The sequence below is a fragment of the Triturus cristatus genome, unplaced genomic scaffold (genome assembly GCF_964204655.1).
Source record: "Triturus cristatus unplaced genomic scaffold, aTriCri1.1 SCAFFOLD_424, whole genome shotgun sequence".
Lineage (NCBI taxonomy): Eukaryota > Metazoa > Chordata > Amphibia > Caudata > Salamandridae > Triturus > Triturus cristatus.
In genome coordinates this window covers 10,382-34,640 of record NW_028187546.1, presented here as the reverse complement: position 1 = coordinate 34,640, position 24,259 = coordinate 10,382, and the positions used below count along the sequence as shown (strand labels likewise).

General features: G+C 47.7%; 1 protein-coding gene across 1 annotated transcript in view; it reads right to left on the bottom strand.

Annotated features, from left to right (window-relative positions):
• Positions 1–23,243, bottom strand: part of LOC146771104 (uncharacterized) — a 129,877-nt gene extending 106,634 nt beyond the window's left edge. Inside the window, exons 1-2 of the mRNA XM_085640352.1 lie at positions 23,231–23,243; positions 19,794–19,908 (exon numbers count right to left, since the gene is read on the bottom strand). Of these exons, the coding sequence (XP_085496478.1) occupies positions 19,794–19,908; positions 23,231–23,243 (128 nt within the window). The remainder of the gene's footprint in view (positions 1–19,793; positions 19,909–23,230) is intronic.
• Positions 23,244–24,259: the final 1,016 nt, after the last annotated feature.

Below are 24,259 nucleotides of genomic sequence, written 5' to 3'. Positions count from 1 at the left end.
CACGGGTACGTTCCAACATACCATTGCTGATGTCGGGGGCATGTCCCAGACGATGTTCAGCCGTGTTCTGCATGATTTCTTAGAGGCCATGTTGGTTCACCTGGATGAGTACATTAAATTCCCAAATCGTGAGCAGTTGACAGATGTCAAGCGTGAGTTCTATGCCCTGGGAGGGATGCCCCATGTCATTGGGTCCATAGATGGGACACATGTTGCGTTGGTACCACCACAGGCACAGGAGGTGGTGTATAGGAATCGCAAACATTATCACTCCATTAATGCCCTTGTGGTGTGTCTGTCCAACATGGTGATTTCACATGTCTGTGTTCGCTTTCCAGGATCAGCACACGATGCCTTCATCATGAGGCGTAGCAGGGTGCCAGAAATGATGCTGCAGCTGCGGAACGAGCGAGCATGTATTGTTGGTGGGTAGACTCTGGCAGTTCAGTGTTTGGCGTCATCTTCCAATCTCACTGCCTGTGCTGACACACTTCTGTCCATGATGTTTCCTTGTAGGGGACGCTGGCTATCCCAACATGCCATGGCTGATGACGCCTGTCCGCAACCCCAGCACGGCTGCCGAGCACCTCTACAACAACGCACATGGGCGGACCAGGAGAGTCATTGAGAGGACGTTTGGACTTCTGAAGAGCCGATTCCGGTGCCTCCACAAGACCGGCGGAGCACTCCCATATGCCCCGGTGAAGGTGTGCAAGATCATCATCGTCTGCTGCATGCTGCACAACATGGCAGTGGAGGAAGCTGTTCCACTCATACTGGATCAAGATGACCAGGACCATCCACCCGTGGAGGATGAAGGGCTTGGTGACGGGGCAAGTGATGTGGAGGAGGAGGAGGCTGTGGAGGACATGCGGAGTCGGCTCATACGCAACTTCTTTGCTTAGTGGTGAGTTCCAGTGTCTGAGTGTGCACGCATTGGGCCGTGTGTGGCATGTGTTGCAATGTGTGTGTCCATCTGCATGTCTGCCAAGTGAGTCAGTGGTGTGTATTGAAGTGTCACTCAAGTGATGGCGCAATGGAAGGATGTTGTCTGAGGGTCATCATTGTCACCTGTCATGTTAACAACATGATACGTGTTAAGTACATGCTTGCGGATGTGCTCCTTTGTGCTGAATCCTTGTGTGTCTCTCTTCCACAGGTCCATGTGCATGCTGTCTGCTGGTGGCATTGTTGTGCTCCTGCTACTCCTCATGAACACAGCGACATGTGCTGATTCAGCGTCACATGCACGGGCAAGTGTTGAAATCTCCTCAGGGTAAGGGATGCCTCACGTCGTTTTGGGTGTGTGAATTGTTTGTAGTCTGTGTGCACTTCTCCGGTTCATGTGTGTTCCATTTGCATACATGGTGATCCTACATGGGGAACATGACATGGGGCAGGCTTCACCTGGAGCCATGCTCAGACTTGGTGACTGTCATGTGGCAGGGGATTGGGGATTGTGATGAGGCCATCATTGTGTGTAACACTGGCCTCGGAAACATACAGGTTGCACCGGGTTGACATGGTGTGTGATTGCCCCATCAGGGCCTCAATGGTGTATAGCGGCCTCTCCGTGGCAGCAGGGGGTGTTTAGCTGTTATCCGTCACTTGTGTGCCAGGTCAATGGGATGCCAGCATCTGTGTTGCAATGGGGGGTGCCAGTGTTGCTCCCACATGTACATCCACATGACCTGTGTATGTGTTGACAGAGTATCATTGTCATTCCAACACACATGACTAATAAATTTGTCCCTCTGTCTCCAAGGTGCCTCTTCCCTGTCAATGGTGCCCTGTTGCCACTGTGCGTGCCGCAGGTCTGGCATAGTTTTCATAGGTGGTGCATATGTGTCTATGTGTAGAGTGACAAGATGCTAGGGGTTTGTCAGGGAGTGGGAACTGTATTATGCACAAGATGCACAGTTCCATCCACCTCAAGGCAAGAGAGACCATCCCCCAGGGAAACTACAACATCTGTGTAGAATCCTACCCTGCAGTCTACGGACATGTGCCTCACGACTCCCATGGTACTTGTCCATATCCGGAGTGCATCTGCACAGCTCTGCTACTGCGTCGGGCAACCAGGCCACATCAACGTCCTAACGGGATGGGGGGAATGTTTCACAGCCAGCTGCAGGATGACCTTCTAGATCCACGCCCACACTCATGATGCAGCCCACAACCCCAACACAACCATGTGGCACAGTGATCCTAAACTGCATTCTGGCATCTCCATGCATCCAACCTTGGCCTAGCCACCATTCTCAACATCCGCCTGACGCAAGCATGCTGCACATTGTAGGGACACATGTCTAGACATACCTGGGAGCGGCAAGCCAGGTCACTCCACATGATCCCTGACCTCTGCGCATGACTGTTGCTCCCCTGAATGTGTCTGTAGCCACAGTTGTGCGGGAACCACTCAGCTGGTTGGGCCCAGCACAGGTGAGTTTGGTACTCCATGTCTGTATCAGATGAGACATTGGGACCCATGTGTGTCCTGGGCAAGACTGCGACCCCACGGTTTGGATGGTTGGAGTTAATTCTGAGATCAGGCATGCTTTGACTGTACGACACACACATGTATTGTAATAATGTAGAATCACGGCATCATCTTGTAAGTGTGATTAATTTATTTGTGGTGGGGTACGGGTTTGTGGGGATGACAAGAGGTGCACAGCGGGAGTGTAGAATCCAAAGTTCACTGGGGGAGTTGGTATCCTTGTCGTAGCAAAATGTCAGAGTCCATGCCACAGTCTTCGTCAACATAGGTCAGACAGTGACCAGCAAGTCCATGTGGCAGAGAATGTCATGTGCTGCTATTGGGCCAGAGGGCCAGGTGCCAGGCCAGGTGACCTGGGAGATGGTGATGTTCTGCTGACTCTCACAGTCTTTTTCGTGGACGACCCACCTTCCTGCGGGGACCCTCGGAAGCAGTCCGTGACGATGTCTGTGACGCTCCGTCGGATGAATCCTCCTCCTCCTGATCCCTCCCTGTGTCTGGTAATGGCCTTCGCCTGGTGCCACAGGGAGGGTTGCCCATGTTGTCGGCAATCCGACGGAGTACACCGGTCATTTGGGTTTGCACCGCCACGAGCTCAGCCTGTCTATCCTCCATCCTTCCTTGGTGTTGCAGTTGACAGGCATGTTGCTGGGACTGCAGGGTCTTCATCTCCTGGAGGGTCCCCTTGATGTCATTGAGGGTGGACGCAATCTGGTCCATGCCCCTGGTGTCACGCCGGTATGTATCCAGGATGTTGCTGACCTGGGACACTACCGGGTCCTGAGCTGCCTGGTCAGGTTCGCGCCTCCGCCGTCCTCCACTCCCGCCACCCCTGCCCACGTGCACCTGGCCTGCCGTTGTGGGTGCATCGGGTCTCCGGGACCCCTGAGGGATGGCATCTGCGTTGCCGCCTGCCTCCTCCTGGGTGCCCGGAGGACCGTGTCCCTCCTGGGCAGACTGGCTGGGTGGTCGTGTGCGGGCAGGGCTCCTGGACGTCTCCTGGGATGTGGCAGGAATGGGGGTGGTGGTTGGCACAGTTGTACCTGACGCAGGTGCTGCAGGTGGTTGGACACCAGAGGGGCCAGGTTGGTCTGGGTCATCCACGGAGTGGTGAGAGTCATCGCTGGCGGTGGGGTCATCATCCCGCGGAGCCTGGTCCTGTGTGACTTCCCCCCCAGTGTTGGGGGGTGTTCGTCGACGTTGACCTGTGTGTGAGAGAGACAATGTTAACAGTGTCACATGTGGCATCCATGTTGCATGCATTTCTGATTTGGCACTCTTCCTCTGGGTAGTTGGATCTGTCCTGCATTCCTCTCACAGTGCACTTGTGCATGGCTATGTCCCTTGGCCACAGCTGTCAGGGCTTTACGCATGTGTGAGACACAATCTTAGTTGATGCATCTATTTGGGTACACAGTCAGCAGTGTGGTGTGCGGGCGTAGCGAGCCATGCAGAGGCGCCTTACGTGTTGCACTGTACGTGGCCAAATGGTGTTTTGGCAAGGCAATTTGATGTTGCAGGTAGGGGACTGAAGCATTTGTGACAGGGTTCTTACCGACACGGTGGGTGGGTATACTGGGTGTGTGGTTAGGTCTGTGCCTGCAGCACGGATGGACTCGTGCACAGATTGACACATGGACCGGTCTTCATCTACGGAAGGGGGGGTTGAGGCACTGCCAGACCTGGTCTGCATGCACACAGTCCACCGGCTGACGAGTGGACATGGCCACACCACCCAAGGGTGATTTAGTCTCCCTGTGTCTCCCTTCCTCCCTCCCTCTGTCACCCTCCTCCCTCCCTCTGTCGGTCTCCCTCTGTCACCCTACTCCCTCCCTCTGTCTGTCTCCCTGTGTCCCCCCTCTGTCTCCTTCCCTCTCATTCCCCCTCTCCCTCCCTCTCTTTGTCACTCTCTGTCACCTCAGGCCAGCTTCCTGGGCACACACAGTTAGCCGGTCTTTGAATGGCCATTGGCTTGTTCATGTGAGTTAGTCCCTGTTCTCCGGGCACCCATTGGGCAGTGTGTCTGAGTGTAGGCTGCTGCTGTGGCGGTGTGTGCTGAGACTCTATCAGAGCGATGCATCTTCATTGTCTGCTGTTATGTGCAAATTGTGCCTTCAGACCCATGGCATCCTGCATGGCAGCCATCATTTGCAGGCAAGACAGTACTGTGTGGGTACACACAGTTTGTATGGCTGTGCCCTGGGCCATATGGGCTGAGGGCATTGTTGTGTGCTTGTGAGTTGCTCAATGTTAGTTTTGCTGCCCCCACTCCCAGCATCGACCACATCCTGTGTTGTGTTGGTGTTTTGTGTGGCCTGTGACTTGGCATGGCCCTGATTGATGCATGGGGCATGGAGGTGCCAGTGGCATGTGTGTGTTTGTGGAGTGTTGTTGTGTCCGGTGGTGGCTTGGGGGGGGTGGCATGCATGATTGATTGTGTATGGCATCCCCCCCATGTGAGGTGAGTTGTTTGTGTACTCACCAGGGTCTGGGAGTCCTGGCAGTCCGTGTAGTCCCTCCACCGCCAGCGTGGACATCACCTTCTCCTCCCAGGGATGGTATTGTACCGGTCTGGGGGGCGGCCCTCCTCCAGTGATGTTCCCCTGGTTGTGATTGTCAGTCATCTTCCTCTTGACCGTCCTCCGCAGATCGTACCACCTGGATTGGCACTCGTGCCTGGTCCTTCTGGTTGTCCCAACAGCATTCACAGAATCGACGATCCTCTGCCACATGGCGGTTTTTTCGGATATGCTGGTCTGTCTGACCAATGTCCCAAAGAGCTGTGGCTCGACTCTGAGGATTTCGTCGACAAGGATCTCCAGCTCCTCCTTTGTGAACTTTGGATTCTTGGTGGTGGACATGGCGTGGGGTGTGGTTGTGGGGGTGTGGGTGTGGATGGCTGTGGGTGTGTGGGTGTGGTAGTGGAGGTGTGTGTGTGAATGTGATGAGGGGGTGTTTGTGTAGGTGGTTGTGTGAAGGTATGCAAGTGTGAGGTTCAAGTATGGTGGTGTGGGTCGTCTGTGGGCTCTGGCAGCAGTGGGTCTGTTGCAAAGGCTCATGGTTTGTGTGTGTGGTCCATTTTTATTGGTCCATTTGTGGGTGTGGCTGTGTTTGAAATTTGTGTGGGTGTGTTATGAGGAGTGATTGAGTTTTGGGCCTCTGTTTGGCAGTTTGGCAGTTGCAGGTGAGTGTATGTGATGTTTGTGGGGTTGTTGGGCCTGTTTGGTGGTGTGGGGAAACTCTACTTGACTCTCCTTGTGTAAATATGGTTTGTCCGGGTTCAGTACGTGTTTTTTTGGCGTCAGTACGGTCCGTACATGCACTGGTGGGGGTGCGGTCCGTACATTCCCTGGTGGGGTGGTGGTTAGGTGCGTACATACACGGCTGGGGTGGGGGTTTGGTGCGTACATACACGGCTGGTGGTTCGGTGCGTACATACACGGCTGGGGGGGGTTCGGGGGCGTACATACACGGCTGGTGGTTCGGTGCGTACATACACGGCTGGGGGGGGGTTCGGGGGCGTACATACACGGGTGGGTGTGTGGTGCGTACATACACGGCTGGTGGTTCGGTGCGTACATACACGGGTGGTGGTTCGGTGCGTACATACACGGCTGGGGTGGGGGTTTGGTGCGTACATACACGGCTGGTGGTTCGGTGCGTACATACACGGCTGGGGGGGGTTCGGGGGCGTACATACACGGCTGGTGGTTCGGTGCGTACATACACGGCTGGGGGGGGGTTCGGGGGCGTACATACACGGGTGGGTGTTTGGTGCGTACATACACGGCTGGTGGTTCGGTGCGTACATACACGGCTGGGGGGGGGTTCGGGGGCGTACATACACGGCTGGTGGTTCGGTGCGTACATACACGGCTGGGGGGGGGTTCGGGGGCGTACATACATGGGTGGGTGTTTGGTGCGTACATACACGGCTGGTGGTTCGGTGCGTACATACACGGCTGGGGTGGGGGTTTGGTGCGTACATACACGGCTGGTGGTTCGGTGCGTACATACACGGCTGGGGGGGGTTCGGGGGCGTACATACACGGCTGGTGGTTCGGTGCGTACATACACGGCTGGGGGGGGTTCGGGGGCGTACATACACGGGTGGGTGTTTGGTGCGTACATACACGGCTGGTGGTTCGGTGCGTACATACACGGCTGGGGGGGGGATTCGGGGGCGTACATACACGGGTGGGTGTTTGGTGCGTACATACACGGCTGGTGGTTCGGTGCGTACATACACGGCTGGGGTGGGGGTTTGGTGCGTACATACACGGCTGGTGGTTCGGTGCGTACATACACGGCTGGGGGGGGGTTCGGGGGCGTACATACACGGCTGGTGGTTCGGTGCGTACATACACGGCTGGGGGGGGGTTCGGGGGCGTACATACACGGGTGGGTGTTTGGTGCGTACATACACGGCTGGTGGTTCGGTGCGTACATACACGGCTGGGGGGGGTTCGGGGGCGTACATACACGGGTGGGTGTTTGGTGCGTACATACACGGCTGGTGGTTCGGTCCGTACATACACGGCTGGGGGGGGTTCGGGGGCGTACATACACGGCTGGTGGTTCGGTGCGTACATACAGGGCTGGGGGGGGGTTTGGTGCGTACATACACGGCTGGTGGTTCGGTGCGTACATACACGGCTGGGGGGGGTTCGGGGGCGTACATACACGGCTGGTGGTTCGGTGCGTACATACACGGCTGGGGGGGGTTCGGGGGCGTACATACACGGGTGGGTGTTTGGTGCGTACATACACGGGTGGGGGTTCGGGGCGTACATACGCGGGCGGGGGGTGGTGGGGTGTTCGGCGCGTATGCGGGCACATGTCTCCATGGTTGCTATGGGAGTTCGGTTCGGACGGTGTTTTTTGCGTACGGTTGTGAAATGGGGAGGACGGGAGGGATCGTACTTGCGCAGTCGGACTTTATTTTTCCGCACGGTGGGTTTCTCGCCCGGGGACGTGTCGGTGACTTTTCCCGACCCGAGGACGTGTGGGGAAATCTTCCCAATGCGATTCGTATGGACTTTTTTCCGTTCGAATCGTACTTGGCAGTTTGTACGCTACTTTGACGATTCGGACGGAAAAAAATCCGGATACGAGTCGGACGGGGAATTTTTTTACCGGATCGGAATTGGCACCTTTGCCTCTTCCCTTTATTGGAGCCTGGATAAGACAAGAACAGGCATATCGGGGGACCCTGACCCCTGAGATAAGCAGCCACTGGTGCTAGACACTTGATAAATATCCAGCACCCTGAGATCCATAATAGGTTTCCATTGGTCTGTTTTATTCCTTATCAGAAATAATATCAAATAAAATCCCTGATTTCTTTGGGCTTTTAGGACCATCTATATCGCTCCTTTGAATTTGAAGAACTCTATCTTGCTGCCTTGCAAGAATATCCAGACAATCCTTTATCAAGGTGTTTGGAATGGACCATGCAGCAGCTTTACAGATGTCAGCTATGGGCATGTTCCCAAGAAAGGTCATCGTATCACCCATCTTGCGGATGTAGAGCTCCATGGGGTGGTAGGTAGAGCCCTTTTGGCTTTAAGGTAACAGTGCTGGAACCATTTAATGATCCACCCGGCAATACTGCCAGGTGAACTTCATGAGGCAGTGCAAAGGAAATAAAAAACTGTTGTGTTTTACGGAAAGGTTTGGTTCTGTCTATTAATACATGAGAACATGTTTTAAGTCAGGAGTGTGAAGTGCTTTCTGGGCTCCTAGTCAGGACGTGGAAGAAGACCAGGAGCACAATTGTTTGGTTAAGGAGGAATGGGGAGACCACCATAGGAAGGAACTTGGGGTTGGTCCTAAGAACTAGCCTAGAATATGGACCAGGAAGAAAGGTTTCTGTATTGTGAGGGCCTGTAGCTCACTAATATATCTAAGGATGTTATGGCTACCAGAAAGGCAACCTTCCAGGAGAGAAACTACAAAGAGCTAAAGTGCTGTGATTTGAAGCGAGCTCCCATGATGCTTTTTGTTTTTTTAATCATATGTAGTTTAGTTCAGTGATTATGTACAAACTGTTGCATTTTCAATCACTGACGGTCTAACTAAATTACATACTGAACTTGCTTTAAAGAGTGGATTTCTGCCTGTAGCAAGTGAGCATGGAAAGTCTTAAGAGGAAAGAAAAAAAAAACGTTATTTCAGTACTGGGACAGAAAGCGTTGAGATGTAATGCAAGAGGATTGTCTACAGACAGAATCTTACCTGAGGATTTCGACCGTAAGGATAATCCGTTGTGGGAACAGCCTCAAAGGTGTGACTGAGACCTGCCTTAGGTCATTGACTGGTCAGGACATGGAGCATTGCGGTGTATAGCCACAAAGAGCTTTACTTCCTAGTGCTGGATGGCCTTGGGGTGCTTTAAAGCACAGTAAATGCAGGCCTTAAAGAGTCGTGGTCTGACCCCATGTACAGCAGGCAACCCACGAGTGGGTGAGTCACAGACTTCAGTTTGCTACATTTCCCGCATGGATGGAACCCTGTAGATTTAGGAGGTGACATTTTCCCTTGCACACTGTAGCATTTTAATAAAAAATTCAGTTTCAAGTGAGGCGAGGGGTAGCTCTGAATCCCCATCTGTTGGCACAGAACAAAAGTAACTGGGTAGTGTCTATATAGGGCCCAAACATCACATCCGGGATGGACAGATGCTGGTGTAGAGCCACGTGGCACTAACTGTCGGTGTGCAGAAGTACTGCTTAAGATTTTCCGGATCTGGGAGGCGTGGCCAGCCAAGATGGCCATGTGGACATGATCCACGATGGCTCTGCTACCACCGAGTGATAACGGAAAGAAATCAAACGTCCATCGTGACTCCACTGTCCCAAAATTGAAACACTCACCCGGGGGCACTTGGCGGTGTCAATTTACAGATTTGCCAGTGAGGATATGACCAGATGAGGAAGGATGGCGAGAGGAGTAGTGAAGCGCGGGCCTGAGGTTTGGAGCTACAGTCTTGCCCTGAGACACGAGACGGGGAAGACATGGAGTACCCCGGGGTGTAGCAAACATATGCTCATTTCCCCACTTATCGAAGACACCTGAGCCAATTCTGAATGCCAGAATCAGGACAGTGAATGGGAAGTGAGTGGCACGGGCCACACCGACATGCTGCTGACCCTCCAGCAGAGCGACCCGGGAAGTAGAATGCAAGGCTCCTGGTCCTGGGGGAGCAGCTACCATGAACAGAGCCCACAGTGGTATCAGGGAGGACACAGAAGTCAGTACCGACACGGGGGTGATGCGACCGGAGACTTGCGCCCTATACCTGAACGGAACTGGCACACGGAGATCTAATCTGGAAGCTAATTCTTGAGCACCATCTCTGCACACCTGGGTGCATTCAGGGTGTATCTTTATGCAGCCCAAAAAACAACAGAATAATAGAGTCTCCAGCTATTTCACCCCCACACCAGCCAAAAGAAACCAAACGGCTACAGGGGAGGAGTACAGGATGGCGCTTACCCAGGAAGATCTCCTCACCTCACTTCGCGAATTCAAGCAATAATTAAGAGAGGAATTCAGGGCCAACTTGTCTAACTCCGTCGAGACATTGAAGGCCGACCTCAGTGGCAGACTGATCTCATTACAACAAGATGTGGACTCGGTGGGGGCCTGGGTGGTGGACATAGAGGCCAAGACATCGGAGCTTGAACAATGTACAGACCAGATGGCAGCAACTGCACAAGATCTCCAAAGTCAATTGCATGCAGTTCTCATGAAAAAGAAAGATCTAGAGAACAGGTCCAGGCGATACAACATTAGAGGAAGGGGCGAAGGGCCCGACCTGGAGGCCTTCGTGGTAAGCCTTTTTTCTGAAACCTTTGGCACAACGAACATGAACTCAAAATAGAAAAAGTACATAGGGTTGAGAAACCCATAAAAAAAGACAAGCTGCGCACAAGAAATATCCTGGCCAAACTACATTACTTTAAGACTAAAGAGATGATCTGACAAGCTGCAAGTAAGCTAGATGTGGTACAGTTTCAGGAATTTACATGTGAGCTATACCAGGACATAGCACCAGCGACCCTGGGGCGCCTACAACAGTTAAGGCCAGTCACAGATAAACTGCACCAGGAGAACATAATGTTTTACTGGACATACCCATTTGGCCTAGGTTTTGAATTATGGAATAAGGCATATCACATTACAGATGTAAAAGAGGCCCTCACACTGTTCAGATTTCTGACACCGGAAAAGGACGACTGCCCTGATGAGACTGATTGCCAAGGAATAGCCACAGCTGGAACCGGGGGAGGAGGCCCGTGGCAGACCAGATGTCCTCCCAAACCACAGAGAAAATGCTGACCCAGCGAAATATGGCCATCACATGCAGCCTATTAGTTACTACCCACAAAGCAGGAACGCCCATAGATCAGAGCACTACAAACCGAAGAACGATAACGTTGTCAGCCTGATGGCAAAGCCCAGTTAGACTATAATATGAACCACAGGACTCCCTGGTTGTCACTCGGGCTTTGCCTATGTACCCGTTCCGGAGGCCCCAGGCTGAAGATAAATGCTGTAACATATGAGACCAGCATTGAAAACATACCTTACGAACAGTTGCTGCATCAGAGCCATGGTAGCAACAGAGGTCAAAATCACCTCCAATGTTCTACGCAAACCACACTACTAACCTTTACAGGAGACCCATTGTCCCAACTTTATTTGCTTAAAGTTTAGGTTTCTTTCTTTTGCAGGAACCTTGGTGATAAAGAGATATGTGGGGGAACAACATAGATCGCTCAGAACTAACAATGTACACTTTGGCGAAAGAAAGCCTATGTGAGAAGAGTATTAATAGGCAAGATAGAGAAACATTACCGGTATCATGGTGATTAACACTCACACATGGAATGTTCGGGGCCGTAATGCCACAACAAAGCTCCATAAGATTTGGAAATATCTGCTAAATCAGCACTATGATATTGTAGCACTACAGGAGACCTATCTTAAGCGATCAGAAGATCATAGACTGAAACACAAGTCACCTCCTCTGATATACAAGTCCTCTTCCTCTACAAAACATAATGGAGTAGCCCTCCTCTTTCATTCCCCCTCAAAATTCCAACCAAAAGGCTATAAAACAGACAGGGAGGGTAGGATTGTGCTGGTGAAGGGCCAAATCAGGGGGAAACTATGTACAGTTGCTGTAACCTACGCACCCATAACTAGCCAGGCAGCGTTCATAACGACCATGTAGGCACTTTTGGGAGGATTTGCAGAGGTAGACATAATTTTGATGGGGGACTTCAATCTCACATGGCACTTTGGAACTGACATTACATACCCCCACAGATCACCCACGGGTAGCTTTCCGAAGAGCCTGAAACAGGCGATACGAGAAATGGAATTTACTGATACCTGAAGAGGGAGTCGCCCAGAGGATACAGATTATACCTTTTTCTCCCACATTCATCGTACCTAATCCAGGCTCGACTACGTGTTCCTTAGTCAAGGCATTATCAGGGAAGTTAGAGAAGCGACAATAAACTTCATTCTTATCTCTGGTCATGCTCCAGTGCTCGTCTCTCTGGAGTGGCACAGTCCCATGCCTAAATATAGCCGTTGGTTATTCCCTGGCGTGTTGGTCTGGGACAGAACTCTCCGAGATGATCTCTGGAAATCGATTAGGGAATTTTTCCAACTGAATAAACCCTGAGATGCCACACCCGCCAATAACTGGGATTCATTCAAGATTATAGTGAGAGGACAAAGCCTGGCATTGATGTTGGCCCTTGATAAAGAGACAACCAAAGAATGCCTGGCATTGGAAGGAGAATTGAGCACCCTCTAATAGGGCCATAAAAATACTTCCACATTAACCCTACAACAAAAAGTCACAGCCATGACGAGAAAACGAAATGCAATTTATGCTAATAGAGCATAATTAACATTACTCCGCCTCCGGGTGACAACTAAGAATTAGAAGAGAGACTAGTTCTATAGCTTGCTATACACAGCTGCTCAAATACAACAACACCCACAACTGGACTATCTAAGCTCAGCAACACTTCCACAGGTTACAGTAGCCCAGAATGAACAATTGGGAGAACTTATAAGTAAAGAAGAGGTACGACTAGCAATAGTGACCCGGAAACTACACAAATCTCCTAACGGCACAATACTACAAAACCTTCAGCACTGAACAAATACTCCACCTGACCAGTCTTTTTAATTACATAGCTGGCACCATAAGTGTGACCCCTACAGTGAGCGAGGCCCTTATCACGGTTACTCCCAAACAGGGTAAGGACTCACAACACTGATCCTTTATATCAATGGTACAGGCAAACATTTCTGCCCCATGTGCCAGGATATGGATTAATGGGGTGAGTTTGGATCCATTTCTATTTGGCAGGGGGACAAAACAGAGGTGCCCACTCTCCCCTCTAGTCTTCGCACTTAGTATTGAGCCCCCGGCAGCAAACATAAGAGAGACCCCGAAAATATGCGGTATCGGTTTTGGATCCGAGGACCATAAGATTTCCCTGTTTGCTGATGACATCTTACTAACACTTACAGACCAACAACAATCCCTAGCAATGCTGCAGGAGGTTTTGAGGTGATGTGAAGAGTTAGCGAGTTCACACATAAACCTACCCAAATCAAATCAAACGTAGCTTTATTCAATTTTTGTTAAGAGAATCATAAAAGCACATAAAATCATATAAGTATTACACAAGATAGCACAGCAAAACACATGGAAATAATTAGACACCGTACATTGAATCATGTAGTGCTCAGACGTTTAAAGGTCAAATATTTGGATCCTCTTTACATAATTAGATTTTGGAAAATCAGACAGTCGCATTAAAATCAATTTCCTATATTTCGCTGAACTGTTTGCTGTGAGCGATCATCACAAGTGCACAGTTGCATAACTCTCGACCAATCATTCATCTTCGGGAAACTCATTAGTCTATGCAGTATCCCTAGTCTAAATCTTGTACAAAGGAGTCTGTCATACGTGCCGCAGACTAATGTGAGATATGGTTGAATGCTATGCGTAGTTAAGATCATCAGGTTATGCAATACTGTAGGCTTTGATATTTCTACTGTTAGTCTGAGGGATTAGAGTAGGGTTAAACCTTTCATTTTTAACACTTTTCTTGTCAAAGTGTCCATTGTGCTCGGCTTAGTATAGAACTCTGGGTGGCCTAGATCATGCATAAAATCCGGCACATACTTTGGCCACGCAATTCTTTAAACACCATCGAGTTTAAAAATATAATTTAAAATATCCTTGTTGCGGTTGGTTTCTACAGATGTCCATATTCTGTGCCGTAACATGATTGGTTCCACTTTTATAATATCTGTGACAGATGGAATGCCCAATTCAGAGTGACAGACGTATGAGGAGGTACTACCCGGGACTGCCAAAATGAATTGTAAGAACATGGTTTCGACAACTTGGAGGGCCTGAAGATCAGAGTATCCCCAGATAACCTACCCAAATCCTTCCTTCTTAACTTGACTCTGTCTGACAAGGAGATGAGAGCATTGGTAGCTGTAACCCCCTTCCAATGGGCAAAGAATGAGCTCACATACCTTGATATGAAGATAGCTCCTAAGATCTCAGGGTAATTTATAGCTAACTACCCGCCACTTCTTCGCCAATTTAAGATCGATATTAAGAGGTGGGCTCCCATATACATGTCTTGGCTGGGGAGAATACATGCCATTAAAATGGTGGTCCTACCAAAATGTCTTCATCTCTTCCAGAGCTTACATGTGGAATTAGAACGCAATTATCTACCTTGCTTTCACACCCTTTTCACAAAATGTATCTGGCAAAATAAAAGAGCATGCCTACCCTTTAGCCTCCTCCAGAAACCGGAAGACAAAGGAAGCCTAGCACTCCCTGACTTAGCTTTGTGTTATAAAGCGACTTAACTTTGAGTCATTACTGAGCGGTCCCAGCGAGAGTCGGACAAAAACTGGCTCCACATGGACAGGGCAATAGTGGAGAAGAGTAATTTGGGATGTCCTCTGGAAACTGAAACCACTGTAGTTTACTAGCTGATTTTTGACATTTATGGTGGGACTGCCTGATGGTCCAGCCCTTTTGAACTGAAATCTGAGCCCAACACAAAGATATGCTAGGAGACTCCGTCTCAGACACCCCGGATTTCGCACTTCTGGGCCTACAATTTATCTCCATAAAAATCAAACAAAATCAGACCAGGCTATAATGTGGATCTGCCTGGGGGCAGTGAAAATGGCAATTGCCACAGCCTGGAAAAAGAGGGAAGCACCAGCCCTAACACAATGGCATGCATGACTCTAGCAAGCAGTTACAATGGAAAGCATTAGTGATATCTTTAGAGACAACTTCAAAAACTTTGAATTCACCTGGGGCCCCTTGGTCAGCTACCTCTCCGAAGGTCTCCCACTAGTAGGCTGCCCTTTGCAGGTGAAAGCGATTCATCTCTTCCATTTCTAAACAGTGAGACCCCCACCACTAGCGTACTAACTGTAAGGTACATGCTTAATCCCATGTCACCCGAACGTACTGCTAGGCCTTCTTTTCTTCCTTAATTTTAGGTTGAAAATTCCTGCATTTTTCTGTTTTTATTTCCTTTCTTTTCTGGTTCAAGTTGAAAGGGAGTGGGGTATGAGGGGCATAATTTGGGGAGATTATGGGGCCAATATGTTTTATTAGTTCAGGCAACGTCTTTAATGCTCAGAGAGGGGGGATACCCTGACTGTCCAACAAATGCTGTGTTATGATATAGATTAGGGAAAGCCATAAAGGGATCCTTTTTTCGAATGTATTGCCATGTTATGTATTGGAAAGTCAATAAAAACATGTCTGACAAAAAAGATTTTCCCGGTCTGAAGCCTGGGTAGTATTTTAAAAGATGAGGAGTCTGCTTTTAGAAGCCTGTATCAGTAATTAATTGTCATTGCAATCTCTTCAACATTGATGAAGGAATGAAGCCATGCAACTTTTGTGCCAGCAGAATCTCAAAGAATACTGTACATAAAGAAACTTTAAGGGAATACAGATATCAGTGAGTAAACAATAACATACAAAACAAACAAATGCAGCAATATATTACTAAACAGTTTAGCACTTTCATCATGCTGCAACACAAACTGAAAGCACATGTAAATACAAACATACAATGGGCCAAATGGTGTTCAGACAAAATATCGACAGACAGAAATATTGAGTCTGTAATATCATCACACAGAAATATTGTGTGCAAGGATATCCTTGTCAACAATTTTGATTTTAAGTAATATCGATTTTAGCTGTATCAAAGTCATTAATATAGTTTATAAAAATATTGCTTTAAAGAATATAGTTTTAAAATATTTTTATGTATTGTAATATTTATTTAAATTGAATATTTTATAAAATGTTTGTTTAATTGTTGTTAAGGTATTTTAATATTGTTTTGAAATTGTTAATAAATTTGAAATTAAATTGTATATAGTAACATAATGGGTGGTGGGGTTTATATTGAGTATAGGGTGAGAAGTAAATTAATTATAATTAATTAATAATTGATTTTTAATTTATATTTGTTATTTATTTGATGATTAATTATTTGTTAATTGTAAAATTAATTTTATTTTGTTAATTAACTTTGATGTGCAGGTTGTGTGTTTTGTAGATGTATGTGGTGCAAAGTAAATTAATTACAATTAATTACTAAATAGTTCTTAATTAATATTAATTATCTAATTGATAATTAACTATGTTAATTGTATAAATAATTTTTTAATTATATTTCAGGTGTGTATGTGTGCTTTGTAGGGGTATAGGGTGGAAGTAAATTGTAATTAATAATACCATGTTAATTAATATTATTAATTTAATTGACAATTAATTATGTGAATTGGGTAACGCTAGCATTTTTTGGGGTATGTATTTTGTATGGTTAAAGAGTGTGCAGGAAATTATAATAATTAAGTAATAATGTTAATTTATGATAATTATTCAAATGATAATTATGTAAAATATATAATTCAGATATTCCTTATGTTATATATTTGGTGTAAGTTGTGGCATTTGTAGGATTAAATGAAGTGAAGTTACTTAAGTATAATTGTATTATAGGTAACTAATATTAATAATTTAATTGACAATTCATTATGAAAAATTATGTTTTTTTTATTTTATATATTCATCATGGTTAATTAAATAAAAATTATTTTAGTAAGGGTTAAGTATTATTAATAATTTGATAAATATTTAATTATGCAACAAGTAAATAATACCTATTAAAGATTTTATTTTATATATGTGTTGTGTACTTATTTTAGATATGTGTTCTATAAATATGTTATTTATTATTGTATGTGCTAATTGTGTTGTGCTTTTTAAATGTAAATAACATTGTCTTTATTGGTTAATATTAATTTGGGACTTTAGCGCCAAATTACGAGTCTAGCGGTCTTTGACCACCAGACTCGCGGTGGCAGTCCTGTGGCCATCCTATTCATATGTGGCCATTTGGACTGCCACCTCTGAGCTGGCTGCGCCAGGGATCTGCCGTTCCCTGGCAGTGGCACAGCGGACAGGGATATCCAATCTGCAAGGCAGGACTGCCACGGCCCACCGAACATATTATGAATTACCCCACTGCCAGCCTTTTCATTGCAGTGAGCCCGCCATGAAAAGACTGGCGTGGGAAAACAAAGCGGGCCTTACAAGGCCCCAATGTCCCCGGAGGCATGGTAATGCATTCAAGGGGCCACAAGATGTGCCTCCCTGTTTGCATTCACACCAAGTTCCAGCATGGATTGGACTTCACAGTCCAAGCCGTGCTGGAACTGCTTTTGCGTTCCTATTGTGGTGCCAGTTTTCAGGGCACCCTCTTGGGAACAGTAAAAGAAAAGCCTGCAAGACATGAGTTGAACTCGTACTCTGGTGGGCGGACCATTCATGGCTTTGGCGGTGCTGTGCCGGTGCAAAGCTGGTGAAGCACCGCAAAACTCGTAATCAGGCCCGTGGCTTTGTATATTCATTATAATAATATTTATAGTTATTTAATATATTTATTAAACGTTGTAATAAATATTGATCTGTTCAAGTTAGTCTGTTTCTAATGCTGCACTGACTGGAGTGGAAATAGTTAATTGTTCAAAAAAAAGTCCAACACTTTCCCTACTATTGCACTGACTGGAGTAGGAATGGTAAATATCACCCCTCCGCTATCCAACATGTTCCTTATTGTGGCACTGACTGGAGTGGGAATAGTACATTTTACACCTCCGCAATCCAACACTTTCCCTACTGTTCCTCTGACTGGAGTAAGAATAGTACATTTACCCCTTGGCATTCCAACTTTCCTTACTCCCTTTACAGTCCACCCCTTTTCATAATCTTGCACTGGCCGGAGTGGGAATATTACATTTTAATTTCTCTGCAATCATATAGTTTCCCTCCTGTTGCTTTGACTGGAGTGGGAACAGTACATTTTACCCCTTCGCAATTCATCTCTTTCACTATACTTGCACTGACTGGAGAGGGAGCAAATTTTAAACCCTCCACTTCTAGAACACACTTTCCCTACTGATGCACTGACTGGAGTGGGGGTAGTAACTTTTACACCTCCACTATCTAACACGTTCCCTACTGTTTCACGGACTGGGTTGGGAATTGTAAATGTTACCCCTCCGCAATCCAACACTTTCCCTACATTTGTCTAAATTGTAGTGAGAATAGTATATGCATTTTATAGTGTAGTTTATATTGTTTAAATGTATATTAGTATGTTTTCGTTTCTTGAAAATGATAATAATAATGTTTTTAATATTTAATACATTTTTTGTAAATTGCAATTTTGTATTAGTTAAATGTTTTATTTGTAATAAAAATGATGTTTTAAATATATTTTATGGTATATATATATTATTACATTTACAAAAATGATTACATTATACTATAAATTAAAATTATTAGTTGAATAATATTTTTTAATTAGATCTATGTAAATAAATTTATAGATATTAATATATATGTGTGTTTTACTTTTTGGAAATAATTAAAATTGTTTTCTTTTTATTAAACCATTACATATATTTAATTTTTATTGCATTAGTGTTATTAATAATATATTTAATGTTTACTATTTACATTTATATATTTTTATAGAAACAATAGTTAATACAATGATATGAGAATTTTTTTCTTTCTTGAAATGTTTGTAATTTACATGATAAGTATAGCATAACTATATTTTTGACATTGATATTTATGTCACAATATTTTTGTATGGGTATATTTTTGGGGATTACATTTTGTCAGTGAACCGGGCCAAAACAAATCCAACATTAAAAATATAGGCAATGCATACTAACGTTCTGAGGAATGTGCAATTGTACAAAACTGTTATTTCTGCCCCAATAACCAGCTCACCTTCAACATTACAAATTGAATACTAAGGGGCTTATCACGATGTTGGAGTTGCCACCCAACCGACACCATCTTGGACTCAGGAGGACCGACCGACCTGAGGTCGGCGGTTCCGAACACTGTTTGGTTGAATTCCCACTGTTCTCTATGTGAGCTTGTGTTACAGCCATAAACTGACCATAATACAGGATCCTATAGAGAAATGGGTGCATGTGTAAAACCCTGCAGAATGGTACCAGCCTTACAGTGCAGGGTTTCACAGGGGGGTACCCTGGGTACCCCCTGGACCACCGGCCTTAGACCATGGGGGCAGGGCCCATCAAAGTCGCTTTCCGACAGCCTTTCCATGTTGGAAACATCGTAATACCGGCGGCGCAAATGCCATCCATAGGGGGTTACGGTGTGGTTCCAATTGACAGGAACCCTCTGAGCACCGGCCAGAACTGAGTTGGAACGACTGTCTGGTTTACATTCCGACCACAAACTTCGTAATCAGGCGTTGGGCCACAAACCGACCGAGTGTCCCGGAAAGTCTCTGACCAAAGTTGGGAAGCTTTGGACTAGAGGTCAGAGGTTTTCCGACCGACATTGTTATTGCCCTTTAAATAACCGGAAACATGCAACAAGCAGAAATAATAAGGAACTCATAAAATCAAAAACATGAAAACCTGAATCAGAGTGAATGCATTTTGGAAAGTTATAGTTCATGGAGAAGTATTTTGTTTGTAATGGGTAGGTAACACGGAAGCAAACATGGATTCCCACAGAAGGGGTATGGTGACAAATGCTTTGAGACAATATCCTATTAGGCAGTGAATTCCTACAACTTTAGTCACTTTATAGATTATAGAATAGATTGCTACAGCAGAACCATTCGCCTACCTTTCAGGGACCAGAATACCATCATGAAAGCTTGCTGATGACAGCCACTCCAACACCCGCAGCTGATGCTGGTTCACATAGCGCAGAATTACATACTTCCGATACGAAGGAATATCTAGGTGCCAGACAAGAGGACAAAATGTTATGTGTGCCCATAGTGACCATACATATTCTCAAGACAACCCTTCATGTTAATACTACTTGTGTATCTCACAACTAAAGCACTGACAAATGATCTAGCTACAACTGCTGGTCATCATCTATATTTATATCAATGCATGATCGAGAAATATGTGAACTGCTTTGGGTACAAGTTTTCAGCCATTATAAACTACGTTTGTGTTTTATGCATTTATGCAACTATGGTCTCAATCTTCAAAATGAAAGGTACTTTTCGAGGGGTCCACCACAACACCCATTGATTTTGACGCTGCCCCCTATTTAGAAGAGCAGCGTAAATATGAGACAGCGCCAAAATTAAGACCAGGAACAATCTGGTCTTAAACAGGCGAAATGAGGAAAAATGCCTTATTTCTCCTCATTTTTGCTGTTTCCATGTGTGCTGCGTTGTGCAACGCACGTGCAAACAGCAAAATGCCAGTGATTGTTTACAAGCAGGAATATAGCCTCTCACCACTATGTGAACGAACCCGACCCCGACCAACCTAGCCCCTCTGGTGTCCAACCACCTGCAGCACCTGCGTCAGGTACAACTGGGCAAACCACCACCCCCACTCCTGCCACATCCCAGGAAACACCCAGGATCCCTGCCCCACCACCACAATGCAGCCAGGCTGGCCAGGAGGGACACGGTGTACCGGGCACCCAGGAGGAGGCAGGCGACAACGCCAATGCCACCCCTCAGGGGTCCCGGAGACCCGATGTGCCCACAAGGGCAGGCCAGGTGCAAGTGGGCAGGGGTGGTGGGAGTGGAGGACGGCGGAGGCGCGAGCCTGACCGGTTGGCTGCGGAACCGGTATATTCCCATGTCAGAAACATCCTGGACACATACCGGCAGGACACCACGGGCATGGCCCAGGTTGTGTCCATCCTCGAGGAGATCAAGACCCAGCAGGCCCAGCAACATGCGGAGCAACATGCCTGTCTACTGCGACACCAAGGGCGGATGGAGGACAGACAGGCTGAGCTCGTGACGGTGTTCACGGGAATTCACAGTACACTCCGTCGGATAGCCGACAACATGGGCAACCCTCCCTGTGCCACCAGGCGTAGAACATCACCACCCACAGGGAGGGATGAGGAGGAGGAGGAGGAGACATCCGACGGAGCATCCCAAACATCGTCACGGCCTGCTTCTGAGGGTCCCCGCAGGAGGGCGGGTCGTCCACGGAAAAGACCGTGAGGGTCAGTGCAACAGCACCATCTCCCAGGACACCTGGCCCACTGGACCAACAGCAGCACAGCAGCAAAAGACATTCTCTGCCACATGGACTTGCTGGTCACTGTCTGACCAATGTTGACAAAGACTGTGGCATGGACTCTGAGGATTTCCAATGGCAAGGACACCAACTCCCCTAGTGAACTTTGGATTCCACACACCCGGAAAGCCCCTCATGTCATACCCCCCCCACGTACCCCAACCAAAATAAAAAGTTACACCATAAAGAGAAGATGCCTACATTTTGCATTATTACCTTACATGTGTCTTGTAAAGTCTAACCATGCCTGAGTTCTCATTTGACTTCAACCATCCACACCCTGGGGCCTGAGTCTGGCACAGGACACACATGGGTCACATTGTATTAGGCAAGACAGACATGGAGCACCATACACACCCGTGATGGGCCCAACCAGCTGAGGGGATGGCCGCACAACCGTGCCGACAGACATATTGAGTACAGCGACAGCCATGCGCAGAGGTCAGGGATCATGTGGAGTGTCCTGTGGGGCACCCAGGTATGTGTGGACAGGTTGCAGAACCATGTCCTGCAGGCTTGAGTCAGGTGGATGCAGAGAATGGTGGCCTGGCCAACGTTGGATGCATGGGGATGGCACATGTCACAATACCCACACAGTCATGGACATCATGCACAATACACAGTCTAATCCCACACAAACAGCTAGCATCTTGCTACTCTACACATAGACACATAGCCACTATCACGGAAAACCATGCCAGACATGCCGGATGCACCGTGGCAACACACCAGCATTGACTGAGAAGAGGCACCTTGGAGGCATAGGGACACCTTTATTATTCATGTGTTCGGGAATGCAGAGGCAACTCGGAGTACACATGAACAGGTCATGTGGAGTAACATGTGGGTCCAACACTGGAACCCCCCTTCTGCAGCACAAATGCGTGATAGCCATGGAACTGGCACACAAGTGTCGGCTAACAGCTAAACACCCCCTGCTGCTCACGGAGAGGCTGCCATACACCATTGATCCTCTGATGTGGAAGTCCCACACCATGTCAAGCCAATGCAAACCGTATGTGTCCGAGGGCAGTGTAACACACATTGATGCCATCATCACAATCCACAATCCCATCACAGATGACTGTCAACAAGTCTGACCATCTATTCAGGTGTTCCCAGCTGCATGTCATGTGTCCCATGGTGATGCGACATGTCTGCAGAGGAACCAAACATCGACAGGGGCAGTGTGCACACATCGTAAACAACTGCCACACCCAATACACCCCTGATGCATCCCTTACCCTAAGGAGACTTCCAAACTTGTCCGTGCGTGTAACGCTGAGTCAGCACACGATGACGTGTCCATGAGGAATAGCAGTGCCACAACAATGCAACCAGCAGACGGCATGCGCAAGTACCTGGGGATGAGAGACACACTAGAAGTCAGCCACAAAAAGCACAGCCACTTGCATGTGCATGTACTCGACACATGTAAGGATGACAACATGCTAGGTCACAATTATGACTGGGGAGCCTCAATTTGCAGGATTCAGCGCCTATTTAAACTTTACCTGAACCTTGGAGGGGACGCTTGACTGCACGGCGCCCGAGGTGTTGTAACCGCTTTCTGCTGGGGTGGCTGCTGCGGTCCTCGTGGTGACGGAGGCAGGAGACCACAGCCCCCAGAAGCCCCTGCAGTGGCCCCGCCCCAAACAATCTCGCTTTCGCGCCCGGAGGCGCTCATAAGCTGCAGACTTCCTCCGCGGGACCAGCCGGGCTAAGCCCGGGCAAAGGGCGGGCCGTCTGTGGCCGTCTGGAGCCAAAGGAGGCCGGGCCTGGCCCTGTTCCTTGCGCCTACGCGGGATGCTAACTGTGTGGAAGTATCCCCGGCCTCATCCATTGGACTCCGAGACTCTTGCATCCAGCACTGTTAATCAGGTCGTTTTACTCCTAGTTATATGTATGTTATTTGGTGCTGTTAAGATTGATTTCTTTGACAGTCCCCATTGGTGGGTCTGAGGTGTCCACTAAGAGGCATTGATGTGGATACTGTACTTATCAGGCACATTACCCCCAATTTCTGCGTTAGTATAAACAGGTGGGGTAACGTCAACAATAACAAATAAAAAAAATTCTGGACCATGGTCAAGTCAAAGAACCACCAACCAAGGATGGAGGGAGGGGTAAAGGGTACCCTGGACGCTTTTACTATACGCGCCGAGTCACTGTTAGCCCATGAGATCCAGCTGACCGAGCAGCGGCTCTCGCTAGATTCCCTAATAGCCAAGAAACGGTCCTCGTTGGGCAATATAGCTCTCTGCCCCACGCCCGGTGGAGGGGCCCGTTTATCCCAAGTAACACAAGCCCATCCAATCCAGTCCGACTCCACTGACATACTAACGGTGGCAGAGTGTAGTTCACAGGGGTACTCAGATACATTAGGCCCGACCATAACAGACCTCACCAATAAAGGCAGCCTGAAGCAATTGTCTGGCAATACCAACACCCTGTTGGTTATCGAAAATAATACATTGGGAGGAGAAGATCTAAGGGGGGCGACTAGCGTCCAACGATTAGCGCCTAATACAGAACCCACACAGGCCCCCATTAGTGAAGTGATTACATGCTCCAAGAGATCCCAACTAGTGACAGGGCACCTAGATAGAGGTGGAACGCTCTTAGCAAACCGTCCTAGCAAGCCTAGCCGCAGAGGGCAAACCAAGCCTTGCAAAGGAGGTAATATGAACCCTGAGAACACAGTATGTCCAGCTTGCCAAAATATAAACGGGGTGGTGGGGCTGCATGACATCACCACAGCATTTGGGGAAAAAATGGAACAGCTCCTACTTCTACATCCAGTCATGACAGCAATTTCCAACCTGGTTGGGAAAATAAGTAGGATGGTAGACCCAGTTAGCGGACAGCCATCCAGGACCAAGCCACAGAGGAGGGAGGAGGAACCAGTAATGGCTGATTGTGGGAATAAGGCCGCTACTAATATTGACCCCGGGCCCAGAGATCACAGGGAAATACACTTGGAACAAGTGAATACAAGTAACGGGATCCCGTGTTGTAAGGCCCAGG